The 22588-nt window shown below is 35.7% G+C and overlaps 1 protein-coding gene across 2 annotated transcripts in view; it reads right to left on the bottom strand.

Moving 5' to 3' along the window:
* NCAM2 (neural cell adhesion molecule 2) overlaps positions 1-22588 on the bottom strand; it is a 521997-nt gene that overhangs the window by 196906 nt on the left and 302503 nt on the right. For both annotated transcript variants that reach the window (XM_027584956.2, XM_027584957.2), the window contains exons 4-5: positions 21209-21352; positions 14379-14516 (exon numbers count right to left, since the gene is read on the bottom strand). In XM_027584956.2, the coding sequence (XP_027440757.2) occupies positions 14379-14516; positions 21209-21352 (282 nt within the window). The remainder of the gene's footprint in view (positions 1-14378; positions 14517-21208; positions 21353-22588) is intronic.

Genomic DNA, 22588 nt, shown 5'->3' with positions numbered 1-22588 from the left:
ATGTGAAGATCTGCTGGCTGAAAGATTTCCAAATCTGATAAAGATTATAACCCAAGTGTGTCAAAATAAAAGCTAAGGACAAGAATAATGAAGAAAACTACACCAAGGTATATCATATTCAAATTGCCTAAAACAAGTGATAAAGAGAAAAATATTGAAGAATCTAGGTGGACTAGGTGGGTGGGTTCTTTAGGTACAGAAGCACAAAATAAAGATTAGAGCGGATTTTTCATCTGAAATAACTCTGGCCAAAGATAATGGCTCAGAATTTTTAAGGTACTGAAAGAAAAAAACAAAAACAAAAACAAAAAAAACCTTTCAATTTAGAATTCTAACTCAACAAAATTTTATTTCAAATATGAAGGCAAAATGAAGATTTTCTCAGATATACATTAACTGAAGTGAATCAGCACTAGTAGACCTGTCCTGTAAGAAATGTTAAAGGAAGTAATTCAGGCATTTGGGAAGTGATATCAGATGGAAATCTGGATATACACAAAATAATGAAGAACTCTAGAAATGGTAACAATGTTTTTATATATAAAAGTTTTGCTTTCCTTATTAAAGTCACCTTAAGAACTCACTGACAATTTAAACAACTATATATATATATAGAGAGAGAGAGAGAGAGAGAGAAGTGACAATAGAGAATAATAGAGAATAATGTCCCTCTCCTCTGTAAAGATGTTAATGCCGTCAATGCCATCAATGATATAAATCCAGCCATTTATAAATATGTTAAGTTAAATGGCAAAGGAAATTTGCCATTTATAAGATTAAGATTAAGATTAAGATTATAGCATATATATCTATGTTTATTATATATATAATATATATATTATATATAAAAGATTATAGTATATATATATATAAGTATATAATTAAGATTATAGACATTAAAATGGGAAAACTATCCTAAAGTATCCTAGATAATCCAGGTGAGACTAACTGCATGAGTCCTTAAACCAGAGAACTCGCTCTAGTTGGAATACAAAACAGAAGAGAGAAGGAGATGTAGCAGAAGGTAAAGTCAGAAATACTCCAAGTATGAGAAGGATTGACTACACCATTGCTGGCACTGGAGGAGGACAGAAAGAAAGAAAGAAAAGAAAGAAAGAAAGAAAAGAAGGAAAGAAAAGAAAGAAGGAAAGAAAGAAGAAAGAAACAAAGAAACAAAGAAACAAAGAAATAAAGAAACAAAGAAACAAAGAAACTGCAGAATAATATCTCCTAAGTACACAGATGCAAAAATTCTTAACAAAATTTTAGGAAATTAAATTCAATATTATATAAAAGAATAGCACATTATGGCCACATGGAGATGTAAGGTTAGTTAACATTCTAGAATTGGACAATGTATTTCACCAAATTAATTGATTTAAAAAAAAGCAAACTATGTTATTATCTCATTAGTTATTATCTCATTAGATTCAGAAAAGAAGTATTTGGAAAAACCCAGAAATCATTATTGATAAAATTTCTTACCAATTTAGGAAAAGGTCACTTTTCAATCTGATAAAGAGCATCTCTGAAAAGCCAACAGCTAACCATATATTTGACACTGAAAGAGTGAATATGTCCCCTGAAAGATTAGGGTCAAGGCAATTGAAATCTCCATAAGAAGAAAATAATCCAGTAAAGAAAGTAGATTAAAGATTTTATTTTTTTTTTAAAGATTTTATTTATTTATTCATGAGAGACAGAGAGAGAGAGAGAGAGAGAGAGAGAGGCAGAGGGAGAAGCAGGCTCCCAAGGAGCAGGGAGCCTGATGCGGAACTCGATCCCAGGACCCTGGGATCATGACCTGAGCCGAAGGCAGACGCTTAACCAAATGAGCCACCCAGGCGCCCAGATTAAAGATTTTAAAAGAAAACTGACACAAGGTAAACAAACATATGAAAAGATGCTCAACTTCCTTAGTCCTTAGAGGAAGGCAAACTAAATCTTCAAATGTGAAACTACTAAACACTTATTAAACGTCTAATCCTAAAAGGTCTGACCATAGGAAATTTTGCTAAGGATGTGGAGCAACTGAAAGGCCAATACACTGCTTCTGGGAATATAGAATAGCCCAACCACTTTGGAAAACGATGTGGTGGATTTTTTAAAAGAAGGTTAAACACATACATAGCACATGATCCAGTCATACCTCTCACAGATATTAGCCCGAGGTAAATAAAAGCATATATCCATGCAAAGACTCATATATACAAATATTTATAGCAGTTTTATTTGTAAGCCAAAAACTTGAAACATCCCAAATAGTCATTTGTGTGAAAAGGTAAGCAAATTGTGAAATATTCTGAATGTTACTAAGCAATACCAAGGAATGAAGTATTATTTACATGCAACAACACGGATGAATCTCCAAATAATTTTGCTGAGTGAATGAAGTCACTCAGAAGAGTATATATTGCGTGATTACTTTTATTTTTTATTTTTATTTTACTTTATTTTTATTTTGAGAGAGAGAGTGGAGTTGGGGGAAGGGGAGAGAGCAAGGGAGAGAGAATCTTAAGCAGTCTCCCTGCTCAGCAGGACCCTGAGATCATGACCTGAGCCAAAGTCAAGAGTCAGTTACGTGGGGCGCTTGGGTGACTCAGTCATTAAGCATCTGCCTTTGGCTCAGGTCATGATCCCAGAGTCTCAGGATCGAGTCCCATGTCCAGCTCTCTGCTCTGCGGGGAGCCTGTTTCTCCCTCTGCCACTCCCCCTGCTTGTGTGCACTTGCTCTCTCTCTGTCAAATAAATAAAATCTTAAAAAAAAAAAGTCAGATACTTAATCAACTGAGCCACCCAGGCACCCCTGCAAGATTACTTTTACATAAATTCCAGGAACTTTTGTGGGTAATGGGTATATTCACTTAAATTTATTATCTTTATTGTGGTGATTGGTTCATATTATATATTTGGCATTCATATATCTATATGGCATTTTAAATACATTTTATTATGTATTATATATAACTCAATAAGACTTAAAATGCATGCAAGATAACTGAAATTGGATTAGTAGATTGGTAGTATAACAGGGAAATGTGATCAAGGTGATAGTAAAATAATTTGGATTATTTTGGATTATTCTCTAAGGAGAAAAAAATGTAAGTGGTGATAATTATCAAATAAAATATCTTCTGTGAGTGGGGTAATGATATTTTTGTATAAAATAATTAAATACTGAAGACATTATTCCAAAAGTTGACTGCTTTCTATATCCAAAACTCTTACTGCTATATAATATTACCTTTGTTCTTGAAGCATTAATGGTCTAGTTTGAGATAATTTCACACATAAATAGATAATTTCAAATCACTGTGAAAGGTATACTGAGAGAGAGATTGTAGAGATGGAGTTGGTTAATAGCTCTGCTGAAAAAGTTCTAAAATACCTTTGGGGATACTTGGATGTCTGTTATTTGACTTTGGACAAAGAATTTATGATGAACCAGAAACTCCCCTAGGGATCCCCAAACATTTTCTGCACTAATAGTTTGTACCTGGACTAACCAATTTGTAAAACCTGCTTTAATTACTTAAGGACCCCCACTGAGAGCTTCTTGAAGATTCCTCACTCAGATAGTGGTGGTTCAAAGTAAAGAGCATCTTTGTGTGCAAATAGGGCCCTGGAGGATCTCACACAGGGGACTGTACCCTGGAGGCCTGTCTGATGTTTTCCTGCATTCTTTTCCTCTTGGTGCACCATACCCTTTCCTTTAAAATATGACCTTTACATGAGCATACTATAGGGAATTTGGTGAGGCCTTTCAAATATCTGAACTTGGGAAAATTTTACAGAGATAAAATTTTCTAGTGCTATGAAATCTCAAGGGGTGGAAGTCAGGTAATAAAGGCAGATAAAATTGGGAAAAACTTTCTAGAAATGATACTTGAACTAAGTATTATAGGGGGAATAGAAATCAGGCTAGTTGTGTGTGTGTGTGTGTGTGTGTGTGTGTGTGTGTGTGTGTAAGAGACAGAAGACTAATTTGACATAGGGATGGCACACTCTCAGTTATCCTAGTAAAACTAAGTGTACCTCCATAAAGGGGCACACCACACTGTACTTAAAAATGTGTTCAGTACAGGGAACTAATTTTACTTATAACTGGGTGTTTATTTAATTTATATCTAACTTAAATGGAATTCTTTGTTTCTTAACTGTTGCCACTGTTAAAAAGATATATGCTCAAGGAAAACTCAAAATGGATGAAAGACCTCAATGTGAAACAGGAATCCATCAAAATCCTAGAGGAGAACATAGGCAGTAACCTCTTTGACATCGGCCACAACAATTTCTTTCAAAATACATCTCCAAACGCTAGTGAAACAAAAGCAAAATAAACTTTTGGGACTTCATCAAGATAAAAATCTTCTTTTTTTTTTCTTTAAATATTTTATTTATTTATTTGACAGAGAGAGACATAGCGAGAGCAGGAACACAAGCAGGGGGAGTGGGAGCAGGAGAAGCAGGCTTCCCGCAGAGCAGGGAGCCCGATGTGGGACTTGATGCCAGGACCCTGGGATCATGACCTGAGCCGAAGGCAGACGCTTAATGACTGAGCCACCCAGGTGCCCAAGATAAAAAGCTTCTGCACAGCAAAGAAAACAGTCAACAAAACAAAGATGTAACCCACAGAATGGGAGAAGATATTTGCAAATGACACTACAGATAAAGGGCTGGTATCCAAGATCTATAAAGAACTTCTCAAACTCAACACCCAAAAAACAAATAATCCAGTCAAAAAATGGGTAGAAGATATGAACAGACACCTCTCCAAAGAAGACATACAAATGGCTAACAGACACATGAAAAAATGTTCATCATCATTAGCCATCAGGGAAATTCAAGTCAAAACCACATTGAGATACTACCTTACAGCAGTTAGAATGGCAAAAACTGAAAAGGCAAGAAACAATGAATGTTGGAGAGGTTGTGGAGAAAGGAGAACCCTCTTGCACTATTGGCGGGAAGGCAAGGCGGTTACAGCCACTTTGGAAAACAGTGTGGAGATGCCCCAAAAAATTAAAAATAGAGCTACCCCATGACACAGCAATTGCACTACCGGGTATTTACCCCAAAGACACAGACGTAGTGAAAAGAAGGGCCATATGCACCCCAATGTTCATAGCAGAAATGTCCACAATAGCCAAACTGTGGAAAGAGCCGAGATGCCCTCCAACAGATGAATGAATAAAGAAGATGTGGTCCATATATACAATGGGATATTATTCAGCCATCAGAAAGGATGAATACCCAACTTTTACATCAACATGAATGGGACTGGAGATTATGCTAAGTGAAATAAGTCAAGCAGAGAAAGTCAATTATCATATGGTTTCACTTATTTGTGGAACATAAGGAATAGAATGGAGGACATTAGAAGAAGGAAGGGAAAAATGAAGGGGGGAAATTGGAGGGAGAGATGAACTATGAGAGACTATGGACTCTGAGAAACAAACTGAGGGTTTCAGAGGGGAGGGAGGTGGGGGGATGGGTTAGCCCAGTGACGCGTATTAAGGAAGGCATATACTGCATGGAGAACTGGGTGTTATACTAAAACAATGGATCATGGATTACTACATCAAAAACTAATGATGTATTGTATGGTGACTAATATAACATAAAAAGATAAAAAAAAAAAAACAAGACACATGCTCTGGCCACCTACACTTTTATTGAAAGCCATTGGACATGATACAAAAAAAAGTGAAAGCAAGAGATACTGGTCACAAGTAACTTGCAATATGAATAAAACAGTGACACTGCTTCCTAAGTCATCCTTTAGTGCAGCCCAGTTTGAAGAACAGAACACATTAATGTCGTGAATGTAATCTAGACACTAATTGTCCTCAATGTCATTCATCTGCACAATGCCAGATAGTACGTTGAGGGTGTCTTTTACTTTACTGATTGATTCCATGAAATGTAAAATATTTTCATCATTGCAGTCTCTTGTGTCCTCTATAGATTTCTTGAAATTTTCATTCTTGCTTTGACAAATGATAGTGTTCACTTCCGCGTTTATTAAGCACGTGTTAGAGAAAAATTACAAAGACTAATCTCTACCTAACCAGGAGACTGCCATCCAGGGGATGGTTGAGTTCTGAGCCGGGATCTGATTCAAACAATGGGATAATTCTGCCTTCTCTTATAATCAAAAATGGAAAGGAATAAGTTGTAAAATAAATGTATGCTTTTCCACTGCCTTGCAAATATAATATTATGCCCTTTAAGTGTACACAGGAAATTCTGGGCAAAAAAGAAATACAAATTGAAGAAAAGGAAGAAACCATATTAATTATTCACACCAATTATTTATGTTGAGAGGAAAGGCAAAGAAAAATGTCCTTAGATCCATCAGTCTGTCTGTCTGTCTGTCTGTCTGTCTGTCTGTCTATCTATCTATCTATCTATCTGTCATAATCTATCTATTATCTATCTATCTATCTATCTATCTATCTATCTATCTATCTATCTATCATCTATCAATCATCTATCTATCTATCAAATGGAGTAGGCAGTTAGCTAGATATGAGCAGGGAACAGGTGCTTTGGAACTGATAAAAAAGGGTGGGAGCCAAGTTGCAAATAGCAGGGAAAGACCCCGGTGAATCAGCAAACGTTCTTCCCTATAACCCCAGTCCTATAGTAACCTATAGCTTCATTATGATATATTTACATTGCAGTTTTGACCCCTCCTCCCTGCGGGGGAAGGCTGCCATGACAGTTCTGACAAAGACCAGGGAGAGCCAAAAACTCCCCCTCCCCACACATAGGAGGAGTCCCTTAGAAGATTGAAAGCAGCCTCAGTCAGAGACTACCTTAGCTATGACTCATTACATATGCAAACATAAAAAGAAAAGACAACCTTGACACCCTCCCCCACCCCCATCAGTCACCTGCCCATTTGTCAATCTTGAGAGTGTACTTTCACTTTGACCCTTGCTTGGTCGAACCCAAAAACTGAGGCTGGGGAACAGGACTCTCCACTAACATATCTATCACATTTTCTATATTATAGAAATTTCTAAAATAACATTGGATGAGAATAAAAAAAGAAGAAAAAATTTCATCCTTATATTCTTTGAAACTTAATGGGATCATTAGGGGTAAAAATATTTAATAATATCAGAAAATATTCTGGTTTTGACAAAAGCTTACTTACTGACTCTTTGGTGAATTATATATTATATATTATTGCTATAAATTAGGAATTTACAGTAATTAAACTGACTGAAACTATTGCTATGAATGGCTGATTCAATTGTATTATTGATATACAAGAGGCTAGTTCCTGGTCTTTTATATTTTTATATATCCTTAATGTTATATAACATTGCATAAAATTTAAAGAGGAAAATTCTGACTTTTCATTTTCTTAAAAAAGAAAAGTACTTTTTCCAATTTTCTTAATTTTAAGAAATGGCTAGAAAATGGGCAGGAATACAAAATCACTGCCTGAGGGCTGCTGCATTAACAAAGTGCACTCTCCATTCTGACATGCACTTGCACAAATATCTCTGGCCATTGTCATTTACTGTTGATTTTAATGTTCAAAGGAAGACTAAAGACACAATTGCTTTAAAATTATACTACTAGGTGTTTTTCATCCATTCTCAATCTTTCCTGCCTCCATTATCCCAAGGTTGAATTGGCAATTAGTGGATCGCTCTCCACAAATTTACAAAAGATTCAGAAAATAATGAATCATAACACTTTAAAAGAGCATTTTATAAAAATAACTCTTTATTGACTATACTTTAAATTTAAAAGTTATTTCCAGATCTGTCATTTATATGGACATTTTCTCAGTAGTTTTAGTGGGCATTCTACTTAAATAAGGGCTAGGAACCTGATGGGGGAGAATGAGCATGGGTTAAAAAGAGAAATGATTTTGAATTCTCTTTTAAAGAAATATATACAAGATTTGGATATCACACAATAACATGTACATGTGGGTGGGTGTATAATATAATTATCTAGTAAAAAGAGCCCAGGACTTTATAGAGAAGATGGCCAGCCAATTTATCAAATATATAATAATATAATAGGGTATAGTAATTAAAGGAAGGCAGCCACTGGAAGATTTGTGGAAAAATTTTAGGTATGTTAGAAAGGTTACTTGAAAATCCAATAAAGAGAAGATGTAAACACATAAGACTGTGGAGAAATATTTGAGAAATATCCAGAGTACATCAATGTTTGCTAGATGAGGGAAGCCAGGTGACTGGAAATAGAATATGGAAGTCATGTGGCAAGATTTATCTCAAATTATCAACCAGACCTATCTTTGAATTAATTTATTCATATCCTAACTCAGTTTGGACACACTTCCTCCAGGCTCAACATAAAAGATATTCTATTTATGTGCAAGGTATATCTTCCTTGTAAGTGTCCTAGAACCCCAACCACTTCCTCTGATCTTTATTCAACCTTGTAATGTTTCCCATTTAACATGATTCCAATAAGTTGAGGTAACAAATGCTATGCCTTTGCTACCTTCATTTTTCAAGACATTGTGGTATGAATTTTTTCCAGGCTATTCAAATGATATCATTGACCCTAATGTCTCTTGTAATCTCATAATGGTCAAATCCAACAGATATATTTCAGTTCACACTTTGTTGGTCAGTTTTGTTTGCATTTATTATACTGGAAAGCTAGAACCTACAGTAAAAGTCTTCAAATTACCCTTGATTGCTCTTGCCTCTGTGACACATATGTAAGTAACACAAAGGCTTTGCTTCAAATAATACCCGATTTTCTATCTTCCCCTTCATTTCTTTGTCTTTTAGCACAGGTCCTAATTACCTCTCACTTGAACTAACTCACTTCCTCTCTCTGCCTCCATCCTTCTGTCAACTTCCTTGCTTTCTAGTTTCCCTGCTCTTCGAAGTGAGCTCATCTTAGCCTCATAGAAGAGAGTCCATGGTCCTCCATGATCTGGCTCCCCACCTTCCAGCCGTATCTTCCTCTAACCCTACCATTACTCCCTCCCCAAAATATCACATTCCAGTAACAGTTAAGCTATTGGATGCTTTTTCACCTTATACCTCTTTTTGATTTTGCAGATGCTGCTTTATTTGTCTCTCTGTCTCTCTCTTTTCTACAAGGTAACGCCTTTTCATCAATAGATTTATCCCAAATACCAAGCAAGTCTCCCCTTCAACTACAATAGGTACCCCTTCTTATAAAATAGTCTGTTAATATCTATAAAAATTGCCCTTAGTATATGCTTTTGTATCCAGCTTCCCCATAAACAATAAAGGATTTTAGTAAAGTTGATTATTTTATGTTATTAAGATAAAACTCTAAGTGCCTTGAGGGAAATGATGCTACACTAAGCCTTTCTGAGCATTACATAGTGTTAAACATATAGCTAGCACTTCATATGCACCTGTTTAATGCAATATAAATTAATATTGAAACTGCAGTCAAAAGTCTTCAGTTGAAATTCCAATATTTTGAGATAAGGTGATAAAAAAGTCATAAGAAATGATCACCATCAGGGAAAGTAGGATTTATAAGATGTCTGTACCATACTCAGGGAAGTAATTTCAGAAGTACACCTAGGTCAGACAGTATTTAATTTGCTTATTTTAAGTAGGAAAAAGCCACTGGCATTGCATTTGTCTGCTTTTCTGTGATAACAAATGACTCTAAAATTTCAGGGCTTAAAAAATGTTCTTTACTTCTTATTTATGTTATGTGTCTGCACCTGCAGATCAGCTGGGACCCTGCTGCACCTGTCTTCATCATGGTGTCCAAGGTGAAGGAGAAGTCTCTTCTTGTGTCATGCTAGTTTCATGTCAGAAGGAAAGAACATGATAAAAAACATGTGATTCTTCTATGATTTCAATCATAGTGTATACTGTGTTTGTTTATAAGCCATTGGCCAGAAGAAGTCTTGTCATCAGTTGGGTGGGGATGCACAACTCTTCCCCTGGAAGCACCATAATCCACATGTCAATGAGCAGTGACATATAACCTCTTCAAAGGAGGAGAGATAAGTATTTGTGAAAAACTATACAAAGGCATTGAGAAATATAGTAAGAAAGTAATAGACGGAGATAAGAAAAAAAATATCCCTAACATTTAGTATTATTGGTACCACAGAGGAACCTAGCAAAAATATCCTTTGACTAATTATTGAAACAAAAGGGTATGAACTGGAAGAAAGGAAATGTGAGGGAAAAGATTTCAAAGAGCAAAAATTAAAAGAAAGAGCAGAACTTCTTCCAGAGCCAAGATTTTACAAGGAAGTAGTGAAATGTCCATAAATAGTTGCCTGGAGCCTTTGGTCAGGATTCCAGTGTCCTTGAGGGGGAAGGAGACAAGTAAAGGAGGTCCAGGATAAAATCCAAATCAGTCAGGATGAAAATCAGTCGCAATTAAGAGAGAGGGCTTACAACATAAGTTGAGGAAAAGGTCACAGAGCAAGTCAAATTTGTCACTGAGGTAAGATAAGATAATGTGGATAAAGCTATTGCTTTTATTATTATTTTTTGCACCCTTGAACTTTTCATTGAAATGTCTTTGAGAGGTTTTATAGGAGAGAACTAGTAGGGCGATACTTTTAAGGAGAGTTCAAAATTTAAAAGGAGCTGGTCTCCAGTAAGCCGCACAAAAGTCAATAACACTGGAGCAGAATGATTTTTCTGCCTGAAGTAAAGGCAGAATGTGAGAGCAAAGCACAGATGAACCGGTGGCATTAGTCAATGCATTCCCTTGACAGGATCCAACTGCATCAGAAGGGGAATAAATCAATGGTTGATTTTTGTGAACACTGTTATTTTGAAGAAAAGTGGTACCAGGAATTCTAAGGTATGAGAGTTTTGTGACCATAAAGGGAAAATGTGACTAATTAGAGGAAGTGGAGATAAAGCAGTGTTCTAGCAAAGGTCAGATTAGGATCTGTAGTTGATTCTGTTAGAGGAAATTGGGATGTGGAAGGAGAATGATTTGCCTTTGGGAGGCTCAGTGTGATGCAGACAGAACAGAAAACCACCTACGTGATTGATTTGAGTGGCACAAAAGAACACAATCCCATGTTATCTACTTGTGAATCCTGACATAATAGGAATAGACATACAGAACTAAATATTCCAGTTTGAGTGCACACCATGATGGACTTGAATATTCAAACTTTGTTAAATTAAGACACTCATACCCAAAAAATGCTTCCTTCAAAATAAATATAATCATGTATAAACATTCACAGATAAACTAGTATGGAAACAGATTAGAACACTTATTAAATATATTAAGGTAGAAGTTATAATAGCAAAATAGTTAATGAAGGGTGAACATGCTATGTCTGCTCGATAACAGTTCCTTTTTTTCTTTTTTTTTTTAAGATTTTACTTATTTATTTATCAGAGAAAGAGAGAAAGCACAAGCAGGGAGAGCGGCAGGCAGATGGAGAAGCAGGCTCTCTGCTGAGCAAAGAGCCTGATGCAGGGCTTGATCCCAGGACTCCAGTGGGACCATGACCTGAGCCAAAGGCAGACGCTTACCAACTGAGCTACCCAGGTAAGCCAACACTTCCTTTTTAATACCAGACTTGAGTTACTGTTTTAGTGCAAAAGTATGTGCATAATTTGACACGCATAAAACATATAATAAAAATATTTATATACTGCCTCCAAAACTTTACATTAAAAACTAATATTATAATCCCCATTTTTATAAAAGAACACTCAGCACAATGATTTTTCTGTGACAAAATACACTTTTATATGCCAACATAGATTATTTTGGAAATAAAGCACAGTAGAGAGTTGTCAATAGTTAAACTAAATAGTGTAAGTTATCTTTGTTTACTGTATATAATAGACAGAAATAGTTTAGAGATGCTTATTGGTAATAGAAATAGATGGAGATACATATATAGATACATGCTTCCATTTTAAACCTATTGTTCATGCACTGAAATCTTCCCCATGTGTTGAAGGTCAAAACCTCTGACTGTGTACTCGTAATAAATACTAGACTCTGCACTTCTAAAAAAGAAAAACTTCGCTTCTGAAGGCCTGACCCTTTGGCCTCCTCCATAAGCATGTGCAATTTCTACCAGCCTGCCTGGTTTCCAAGTCATACTGTCTGGTCTATTCCATTATATTATCCACAAATCTCAATTAATTACAGACTTAGAGAAGGAGAGAAAAAGATAGCAGTGTTCTCATACTGTCTTTCTCTTTCAGCATGAACTTTGTGGTCAAACTACCTTTGCTACAGGTAGTAAAAGACCAACAAACTTTTATATTTATTTATATTTTCCTATTTTATTTAAATTCAATTAATTAACATATAGTACATCATTAGTTTCAGATGTAGAGTTCAGTTATTCCTCAATTGCATACAACACCAAGTGCTCATTACATCATGTGCCTTCCTTAATGCCCATCACCCAGTTACACCATCCTCCCACTCTCCCCCACAGCAACCCTCAGTTTGTATCCTATGATTAGGAGTCTCTTATGGTTTGTCTCCCTCTCTGATTTCGTCTTGTTTTATTTTTCCTTCCCTTCTCCTATGATCCTCTGTTTTGTTTCTTAAATTCCACGTATGAGTGAATCCATATGATAATTGTCTTTCTCTGATTGACTTATTTCACTCAGCATAACACCCTCCAGTTCCACCCATGTTGTTGCAAATAGTAAGATTTCTGGCTAAAATTAACAAGTCAGGAAACAACAAGTGTTGGCAAGGATGCAGAGAAAGGGGAACCTTCTTACACTGTTGGTGGGAATGCAAGCTGATGCAGCCACTCTGGAAAACAGTATGGAGGTTCCTCAAACAGTTGAAATTAGAGCTACCATTCGATCCAGCAATTGCACTACTGGGTATTTACCCCAAAGATACAAATGTAGGGACCCGAAGGGGTACGTGCACCCCAATGTTTATAGCAGCAATGTCCACAATAGCCAAACTGTGGAAAGAGCCAAGATGTCCATCGACAGATGAATGGATAAAGAAGATGTGGTATATATACACAATGGAATATTATGCAGCCATCAAAAGGAATGAGATCTTGCCATTTGCAACGACGTGGGTGGAACTGGAGGGTGTTATGCTGAGCGAAATAAGTCAATCAGAGAAAGACATGTATCATATGACCTCACTGATATGAGGAATTCTTAATCTCAGGAACAAACTGAGGGTTGCTGGAGTGGTTGGGGGTGGGAGGGATGGGGTGGCTGGGTGATAGACATTGGGGAAGATATGTGCTATCGTGAGCGCTGTGAATTGTGTAAGACTGTTGAATCACAGATCTGTACTTCTGAAACAAATAATGCAACATATTTTAAGAAAAAAAAAAAGAAGAAGATTGCAGGAGAGGAAGAATGAAGGGGAGTAAGTCAGAGGGGGAGACGAACCAGGAGAGATGATGGACTCTGAAAAACAAACTGAGGGTTCTAGAGGGGAGGAGGGTAGGGGGATGGGTTAGCCTGGTGATGGGTATTAAAGAGGGCACATTCTGCATGGAGCACTGGGTGTTATGAACAATGAATCATGGAACACTATACCAAAACAAATTATGTAATATATGGTGATTAACATAACAATTAAAAAATTAAAAAAAAAAGGCTTCCAATGACAAGAAAAGCAGTCTTGACTTTGTCTCGAAGGTAATGGGAATCATTGACAAATTTACTGTTGAGAGGTTGGATGGAGAAGAAGTTGAAATTATGAGCCTGAGAGTAGAGGAAACAACTTGTAGCAATTCAAGAAAAAGAAAAAGAAAAAACAATTTAAAAGGGCTGCACTCCTACGGAGAGCATCATGGTAGAATATATTTGAGAGTTGTTAAAAACATGTGGTGCACATGTCATTTACAGATTAGATTACCAAAATAGAGACAACCAGGACAACATTAAAATATCGTCGGGGCTCACAGAATGTCATGTTATCACAGGCAAGAAATAAAGCAGGAGAAGCCAAGTTTGGAAGAAATGTCATTGTGATGCCATAAACTTAGTTATTAATCTCCTTGTGGAATCAATTATTAATTTTAAATTTGAGAAAACCTACAAAACTGTTAAATAGATTAGTTTAAGCAACAAGTGATTCATGCAATTTAAAAGTAAAATCTAGTATGATACTTTACTACGTTTCACTTGGCATTCTTTCAACAACTACAAAACCAGCAAAAGGCAACTACTCTCTTTCAAGACTCTAAAAAAAGGTGATGGTGTTGAATAAGCCACGGATCCTGCCCTTGAGGCTATACACAATGTAATAGATGCTATCACTGAGGTCAGGAGATTTCCTCGAGGTTGAGAAGAGGTGTATCAGAGTGCTGTATTTGCATGGCTACAAATCAATATATTGCTAACATGCAATAATAAAAGAGGTACAAATTATTCTCTGCTTACCATTAACAATAACGATGATATCACGGAAGTCAATTTCTCCCCTAGCCTCCACTCTTCCTTCACACCTGTATATACCTTCATCGCTTTTATTGATGTTGAGAATCTGCAGATTATTGTTGGCTAGCATAGCAAATCGATCTGGAAAGTAAGCAAAGGGGAGGAAATGATATCAGTAATTGAAAGCAGAGTCCGGTGTGCTCTAAATGGCTAAGACTTAAAATATGGCACTTGTCTGACACTATCAAACTTTTCATCAACAAACAAATTCAAATTTGAAAGTAAAATGTAATTTCATGGCTTCAATTTTTCCACTCCACACTGCCTTGTTACACCTTTTTTCTAAAACACATTCAAGACTTTATTTCCACATAAAATGCTTAGGCTATTATTTTCCCCTTGGTACTTTGAATGCAGAAATGATACACAAAAGAACAATGCTGCGAGATTAGATATTACAGACATGAAGACATTTTGACTGCAAATATGTAGCAACTTGAGTATGGAAAAGGGTTAGAAAATTGATTGAACAGCCTTCCTCACACAATAATTAAACTAATAATTTTGCATACTCTGAGGAGGCAGCTAAATGGTACAATAATATTCAAGCCACATAGAGGACATATAAAATGGTCATATCTCAAATTTATTTGAATTTTTTTTCTAAATGCAGATAATCCACTTTAGGAATGAACAGATTAGACTTAATTTTATTTCAAGATTCCATCTTAGGTGTGAGTATATGCACATGAATATACATTAAAAATAAGCTGTTGCAGGGCATGCATTAGTTGATTGCTTAAGATAACCTGGCTACCCTAGGCACCATTTCAGCCTGACAGTGTTTCCACAATGTCTGGCTTGAGTTTTTAATCATCACAATTTTGTTGCAGTGTTAAGACCTTTTCCCCTCTTATCAAATAAAGAACGGTCTGAACTCTAGTCCTATTTTAAAACAGGTTGCAAAAGCAATGCCTTCAATTTCATTAATTAATACATCATTGAACATCATTTATTTGGTATGTACAGTATTTGAGATACTCTGGTAGATAAGAGAGATACATCCTCGACACCCTTGGGCCTTTTAGTAAAGTAGAAATGCCATTAGTTTAAGGTGTTCATCTCTGGGATATTTACTGTTATACCATTAAAGGTTACTTTTTGGACCTATTCTAGTGTTTACTGCTCTTCCCCTATCTGCTGGTTTGATCGGTTAGGGCAAACATGGAAACCACACAAGAAAAAGATAGATCATCCCTCAGTCTAGAGCACTGAATGAATGCATGGGGTACAATCTTACCCCTACCCCTGCTACCAATCAGACTTCATGTAACTGAGAAATAAACTGCTATGATATCAGGCAGTTCAGGGTTCAATTCAGATTTGGAGTTCATCTTCCATAGCAAGTCCTTAATGCAATTCCTAAATGCCATACCAGTTCTAGTTGGGGCTGCAAATACAAATAGGAGAGTGATCAGGCTATGGGAGGATTATGCTTCCTATAGGTAAGCAAGAGATAATTAACAAAGAGTGGAAATATGTAGATTCAGAGGATACCAGAAATAGAAAATATTGATTATAAAGCAATGGACATGATTTTCAGCTCAAAAGTACAGTAGCCTCCCCTCATCCTTATCCACAGTTTTGCCTTCTGCAGTTTCATTTGCCTGTGGTCAACCATGGATTGGAAGCAGATGATCCTCCTTCTGACATTTTATCAGAGGTCAATAGTAGCCTAACCCTACATCACCTCATTGCATCTCATCGCCTAGGCATTGTGTCATGTCATAAAAGGAAAAAAGGTGAGTACAGTACAATAAGCTAAATTGAGAGAGAGTGGCCACATTCACACAACTTTTATTATATTCGTATAATTGTTCTATTTTATTGTTAGCAATTGTCGTTAATCTCTTAATTTATAAATTAAATGCTTATGGTATAAATTAAACTTTATCATAGTTTTTTTTTTTTTTTTTTAGGAAAAACAGTATAGGGTTTGGAACTATTTGTGGTTTTAAGCATCCACTAGGGGTCTTGAAATGTATCCCCTGTGGACAAGGGGGGACTACTCCACAAGCTTTCCCATCATGTTTATTTCTTCTTTAGGTTGACCCTAAGAAGAGAGACACAAATGTTCATGAAGATGCTTTCCCCTGGTAAATTTTCCTTTTCTCCAAGAAAAGCCTGGAGAAACAGAATCTGCAAGAAATTTTAAATTTAAACTCACAAGAAGTCCTGGAGTAACTCAGAACTCGTAAAAATTTAGAATGTTTCAAGGTCAATTAAAAGATCTATTTAAGCATGTGGCTGGAAATTAGGGTGGGAAGCAATTATCAATTTAAGAAGTTCAAATTTAGAGAGGGATGCACATAATCATACCTTGATCACCATAATATTATATTTTTAAATTACTAAAATATGTATTATCCTTTAACTCTAATGTTGTTTAATGGTTATAGTGTATTTAGTCAAAAAATAGTAATGGGAAGAATTATTTTAATCAGGAAGGCAATACTTGATATTAAAATGAAAATAATTTGAATGCATATAATACATAATTTGATGGGAATAAATCAGTGTTTCTTCTAATCGTAAAATTTTAGTTTCAAATGGCCATTTTAATATATTACTTCTACCAGCTGAGAGAAAACTATTAGAATATTAGGAAATCAGTAGTTATCTGCTAAATCTAAATACATATCGATGTTTCTAAACAGAAAACAAACTACATGAAAATCACATGTCAAATTCTAGGTATGTATGTAAAGTCCATGGAATGATGTTAGTAAACTATCAAATGGCAGAAAACATTTGAAGAAAGCACCGCTTCAGTCAATCAGACATAGCTATGGATATTAGAACTATTTGATTATCAGAGATTATTTGTTCTCTCAATTATATAGGACTTTCATTATTAAAACTCCAGTTTTCATTGCATTCAGAAAAATAAATGAAATAAAGTAATACTCAATAAGCGATCTGCTTTATGCTTCTAGAGACATATTTTTTTCTAGCCCTCTATTCTTCTCATTCCCCAGCCACTGATGGTTGGTCTCATTTACTCTTTTGGCTTCAAGCACCATCTATATTTTGAGACACAATTTTTCTTCAGATCAGGCCATTACATGACCATAAAAGTGTTTAACGGTAGACCAGATATAGCTACTGAGAAGGATTGTAAGTACTTTAATCTCAGTAGATTTAAAGTTTAGTTTACTATCTCCCCCTGAAATTTCTCATATGGTCTCTCCAGTTCTGTGTTCACAGGTCTTTACATTGAACTATATGCCCAAGTCAAATTCCTTGAGTCATCCTTAACTTCTCCATCTCCCTCCATCTGCATACCCAATCAAACCCCATGTCCTGTCACTTCCCCCTTTACCATTACTTAGTCTAAATTTCCTTCTCCTTCAGCAATCATTTCATTAGGGTTTGAACTGCTATCAGTGCCTGGAGTTTTGCCTTGACCACCATCCAATTCATTCTCCTCACTGAAGCAATAATAGCCTTCTCAAATTCATATCAGGTCATGTCACTGCCTTGATTAAATCCTTTAGTGATGTTCCCTTTGGATAAATTCCAGATTCCTTTGCAGAGATGTCAAGGCCATAATGACTTGGCTCAAACTTCCTTTCCAGTTTCCTCTCTTATTAGTCCTTTATGATCAATCCTGGTTTATATTTATCTAGTAGTATAAGTATTCTAGTTGCACTTATTCATAAATTCTCATTATAATGAACTAATTCTATTTTCTGGAAAGCACCACTCCTGGTGTCTTTCACCTCCGGGCCACTGCAGATGGTGTTTTTCCCCTCCTGAAAAGTCCCCACCACTCTTTACCTGGCTAACCCCTTTTCATATTTAAGGGTTACTTCTCTCTTCAGCAGGCATCTTGGACACCCTCCCCTGCCCTAACTAGATGAGACGTTATTTTTTTATCATCCTCTATCATTGCACTTTCCTTCTCATAGACCTCAATATTCCTTGTTTTCACTGGTTTCTTCATTAATCTTTTTATACTAGGTTATTAGCCGTTTGAAGGCAATAAACTTGTTTATCTTGTTAACTAGGACTACCCACCATCCAGTATGCTAGATGGCATATGAAAACCTAGAAAACTAGGTTTTCAACAACTAGTTAAAAATTGAATGAATTTTTATACTGGAAGTAGATAACATAAAAAAATGTTGAACAAGATTATTTTATCCATAGTTTTTGATGCAAACAGGGTACTTCATTAGGCAATGATCAAAGCATTTGGAATATTTTATTTTATTTTTTTAAGATTTTATTTATTTATTCATGAGAAACAGAGAGAGAGAGAGGCAGAAGGAGAAGCAGGCTCCCAAGGAGCAAGGAACCCAATGCGGGACTCGATCCCAGGACCCTGGGATCATGACCTGAGCCGAAGGCAGACGCTTAACCATCTGAGCCACCCAGGTGCACGCATTTAGAATATTTTAGAGATAACTTTCAAACTGGCTGAGATTGAATGAGCATCTACAATAGCATATCCTTCCAACTGGGATATTCAACCTTTGTAACAAAATGTCATCTTTACTCCCTAAATGTTTGGATTTTTTAGCAGGTGTCTTCCCTTCAACAAGCAACATGGAAAACCTCCACTTCAAATGTCCTATTGGAATTTTAATTATAAATATCTGCCATACAGCTGCTACCAAAAGCATGGCTAATAAGATGGACAGTTCCAAAACTTCATTATATCATCTGGAGCCTGCAAACTACTCACGTACCACATTAAGGCTTCAGAAAGTTACCTGGACACACCACATTATTCTAAGTCCCTTTACATGTTCCTTTCATAGTTATAAACTTAATCTTATTCCATTAGTTCAAATAAAGGGGCCATCAGGTATAATCAGGTGAAGAATATTATTTCTTATAAATCCATTATCAATGTACAAATTGTTCAAAAATGAACTATGTGGTGAGTTCCTCCAATATTAAAAGGTTAGAAAAGTTTGTCCTTCCTCACAATTCACCTAAATTCTTTATATCCTAGAGTTAAAAAGGAAAAATATAATTACATCATTTTTCTTCTTTCCTTGCCCTGCAACTCAGAGCTAGGTTTCATGCTTACTCTAGACTAGTCACTTCCCCTTGCATTGGATTTATTTTTATTCTAGATATAACCTGAGTGCATATAATTCTGGTAACACTGATTCTCAAAATTTAAAAACTCAGTGAGAAGGAAGGAGAAAGATAAATGTCATTGTGTTGAGAAACTGATATACACGCAAATACTTAATTCATTCATTTAACAAATATTTATTATGTGCCTCAAGTCTTATTTGAAACTCACAACTATTGTTGAAATTGGAGATAATAACCCACTGTTTACAGAGAGAGAATCTGAATTAGATACAGAGCAGTTAGAAAATTCAAAGCTTCCGGGCCAAGGAAAGGAGTAGAGCCATAATGGCATTCCAGCTTCAAATCATCTCGTTCCTGGATACTGGGAAAACATGTGTGAGCTGTAGCACAGAGTAACGCTCCTCCATCACCATCACACTTGACTATCAATCTCTGCTTTGAGGCTTTTGTTCTCTGTGTCTTTTAAAAACTATAATTCATTTGAAAACCTTCATGTAATTAAGGTTTACAATAAACCAGATGTACACTTGAAGCCTAAGATGAGGCAATCTGAAAATGTTTAGACATTGTCATTTAGCTGCTATAAAAGAACTGCCTTTTCTTTACTGTTGAGGGAAAAATAGCTGAAAATAATTGCACAATGTACTCATGTGATGTGTTAATGAAATATAAAGCAGTTATCCTGAAATAAAATAAGAGGAAATAAAGTATTATTTCTCACTAACTTATTATAATAGAAAAAAGAGAGATAGTCAATAAGTGATAAGCGCTGAAAATGCTGAGAAAAATTGTCTCAAAATTTAAAAAATGACTATTAAACATGATTATGATATGTTCTCTGTACATATTCAAAAATAGATACTATCTGCTTTCTCTCCTTTATGCTATAAGTTTTAGCTCTTAGAAACACACAACAGAATCATCCAAGAAGGAAAGTATTTGAAAAGATTCAATTATTTCATAACTCTCTGCAATGCAGGTGCATTGAAAATTGAAAATGCTCCCAATGCACAATGGTAAAGTAGCATAATGTAAGCAAATTATGCTTTCAGTTTCAGATGTCATATTATTCTGGAATTTTAGCTCAGTCTGAATCAAAATTATGAAGACAATTTGAATGAATGTACTTTTCTGTCCATTATCCATATGCATCTTAGCATAATATTTAGAGCATGTAGGTGTTTTTGAAAGAACAGTGCCAGAATAATAAACAGGGTTCATATAGATATTATTTTAAGATTACATAGATGAGCCCAGGGGATGATGTTTGAACTGTAACATGTAGAATTTGAATGCATCAGGATTGATTCCTTCATTTACTTATTATCTTTATACTGTTTGTACAAAATTTTCTTGAATAGGATGGGGTCAGCAAACTTTTTCCGTAAATCTCCAAATGATAAGTATTGCAGGCTTTGTAGGCCACACCATCTGTGTCACAGCTGCTCAACCCTGTCCCCAAAGTGGCCATGTACACTATGTAACGGTCGGGTTTGGCTGTAATCTCATGACCATACAAAGACAGCCCAGGGGCTGAACTCAGCCTGAGGTCCGTGGTTTGCCAACTCCTACTTTAGAGCTGTAAGGTTCTCAAAACAGTTGTTTGATGCTTGGGATCCAAAAAATAAAATTTCTATATGCAGTCAGGTAGATTCAGCATTTTTAAAAATTGCAATATTATGAGAACATATAATTTAGGGAGTTACCAAAATACTAACTGTCGGAAATAGCGGTGACTTCCTCATTATGATGCAACCAGCTGACAACAGGGGCAGGTGAGCTGCTAACTCGGCAAACCACTTCTGCATCCTCTCCTTGTTTGAATTCTTGAGGTGATACCACTTCTTTGAAAGTGAGTTTTTCTGTATCAAGAAAGTAAAACAAACCACAAAAGTATTATTGCTCACTTCTCCCAGTAACATACTCCAAAATATGTGCTGATTGATGAGATGATAAAATCATTAACTCTAGATCTTTTAAAACCTTAGGCCAGATAACATAATTCCTCTACTTGAGAGCTTCCCATCTCACTGAGAATTAAATTCAAAGTCCTCACAATGCCATACTAGGTCCTGAGTGAACTGGAATCAGCCCCACAACTCTGATCCCAATTTTTTCTTTCTTTTCCTAGTCCCTGTGATCCAGACAAACTGTCTTCTTTGCAATCCCTTGAACACTCCAGGTTTGTTCTCATCCTCAGGCCTTGTGCTCTTTTGAATGCCTTCAGATTTCTGCTCCACCTTCACAGATAAAATAACCTTCTCCCTTCCCAATTCAACTCTCCCTCTCTTTACCACACTAACTTTATTCACTACAGAATTCTATAGCGTGTATATCTAGTACCCATGTGTTTTTCTAAGTTCATTCATTGTTTGTCTTTCTTTACTCAATAAAATAATAAGCACCAAGTGGCCAGTGACATTTTCTGTTTTACTGAGTGTCCAGGACTCGGAATATTGCCTGTCATTAGTAGACACCCAATAAGCGTGTCGAATGAATGAATGAACTTGGATATTTATGCTTGTTGAGAAATTTTCACAAAAGTAATTCATTATTCTTGTGGGGAAAAAAGCCATTTCTTTAGTTTACAAACAAAACACCAGGCACCTTCCTTTTCATCATTCAAAGCAATGCAAAATCTTTCCAAATACTATGTCTAGGAAATGATCACTTCAATTTATTTTTTTTCTATTTATGAAATAGGTACTGTAGGGATATAGTTACACTATCTTTTCTTAAGGAACTTTGAAATTAACAGGAGTAAGGGCAAAGTCAGGAAAAATGAGGGCAGTATGTGCCAACAAATTGCACTGGGCATCAAAGAGGAAGTCATGTTGTGGGAATGCTTTGCCTTTTTTTTCATGTCTTGCTTCTACAATGATAATAATAATAATAATAATAATAATAAAGCTGTCAGGAAGAGATGCCTTGAGTTAGTATTTTAAAATTTTTATATTTTTTTACATATTTTTCATTAATATGGGTAGAAATACTATCACATATTAATTGTAAGGCATTGTTCTAGAGCACTTTATATAATATTGATTAATGTAGTGCTCAAAACAACTCTACGTATGAGGTAGGTAATATTATTATTA

This window comes from Zalophus californianus, chromosome 1 (genome assembly GCF_009762305.2).
Source record: "Zalophus californianus isolate mZalCal1 chromosome 1, mZalCal1.pri.v2, whole genome shotgun sequence".
Lineage (NCBI taxonomy): Eukaryota > Metazoa > Chordata > Mammalia > Carnivora > Otariidae > Zalophus > Zalophus californianus.
The sequence above is the reverse complement of the archived record's forward strand: the minus strand, read 5'-3'. Positions and strand labels throughout refer to the sequence as shown.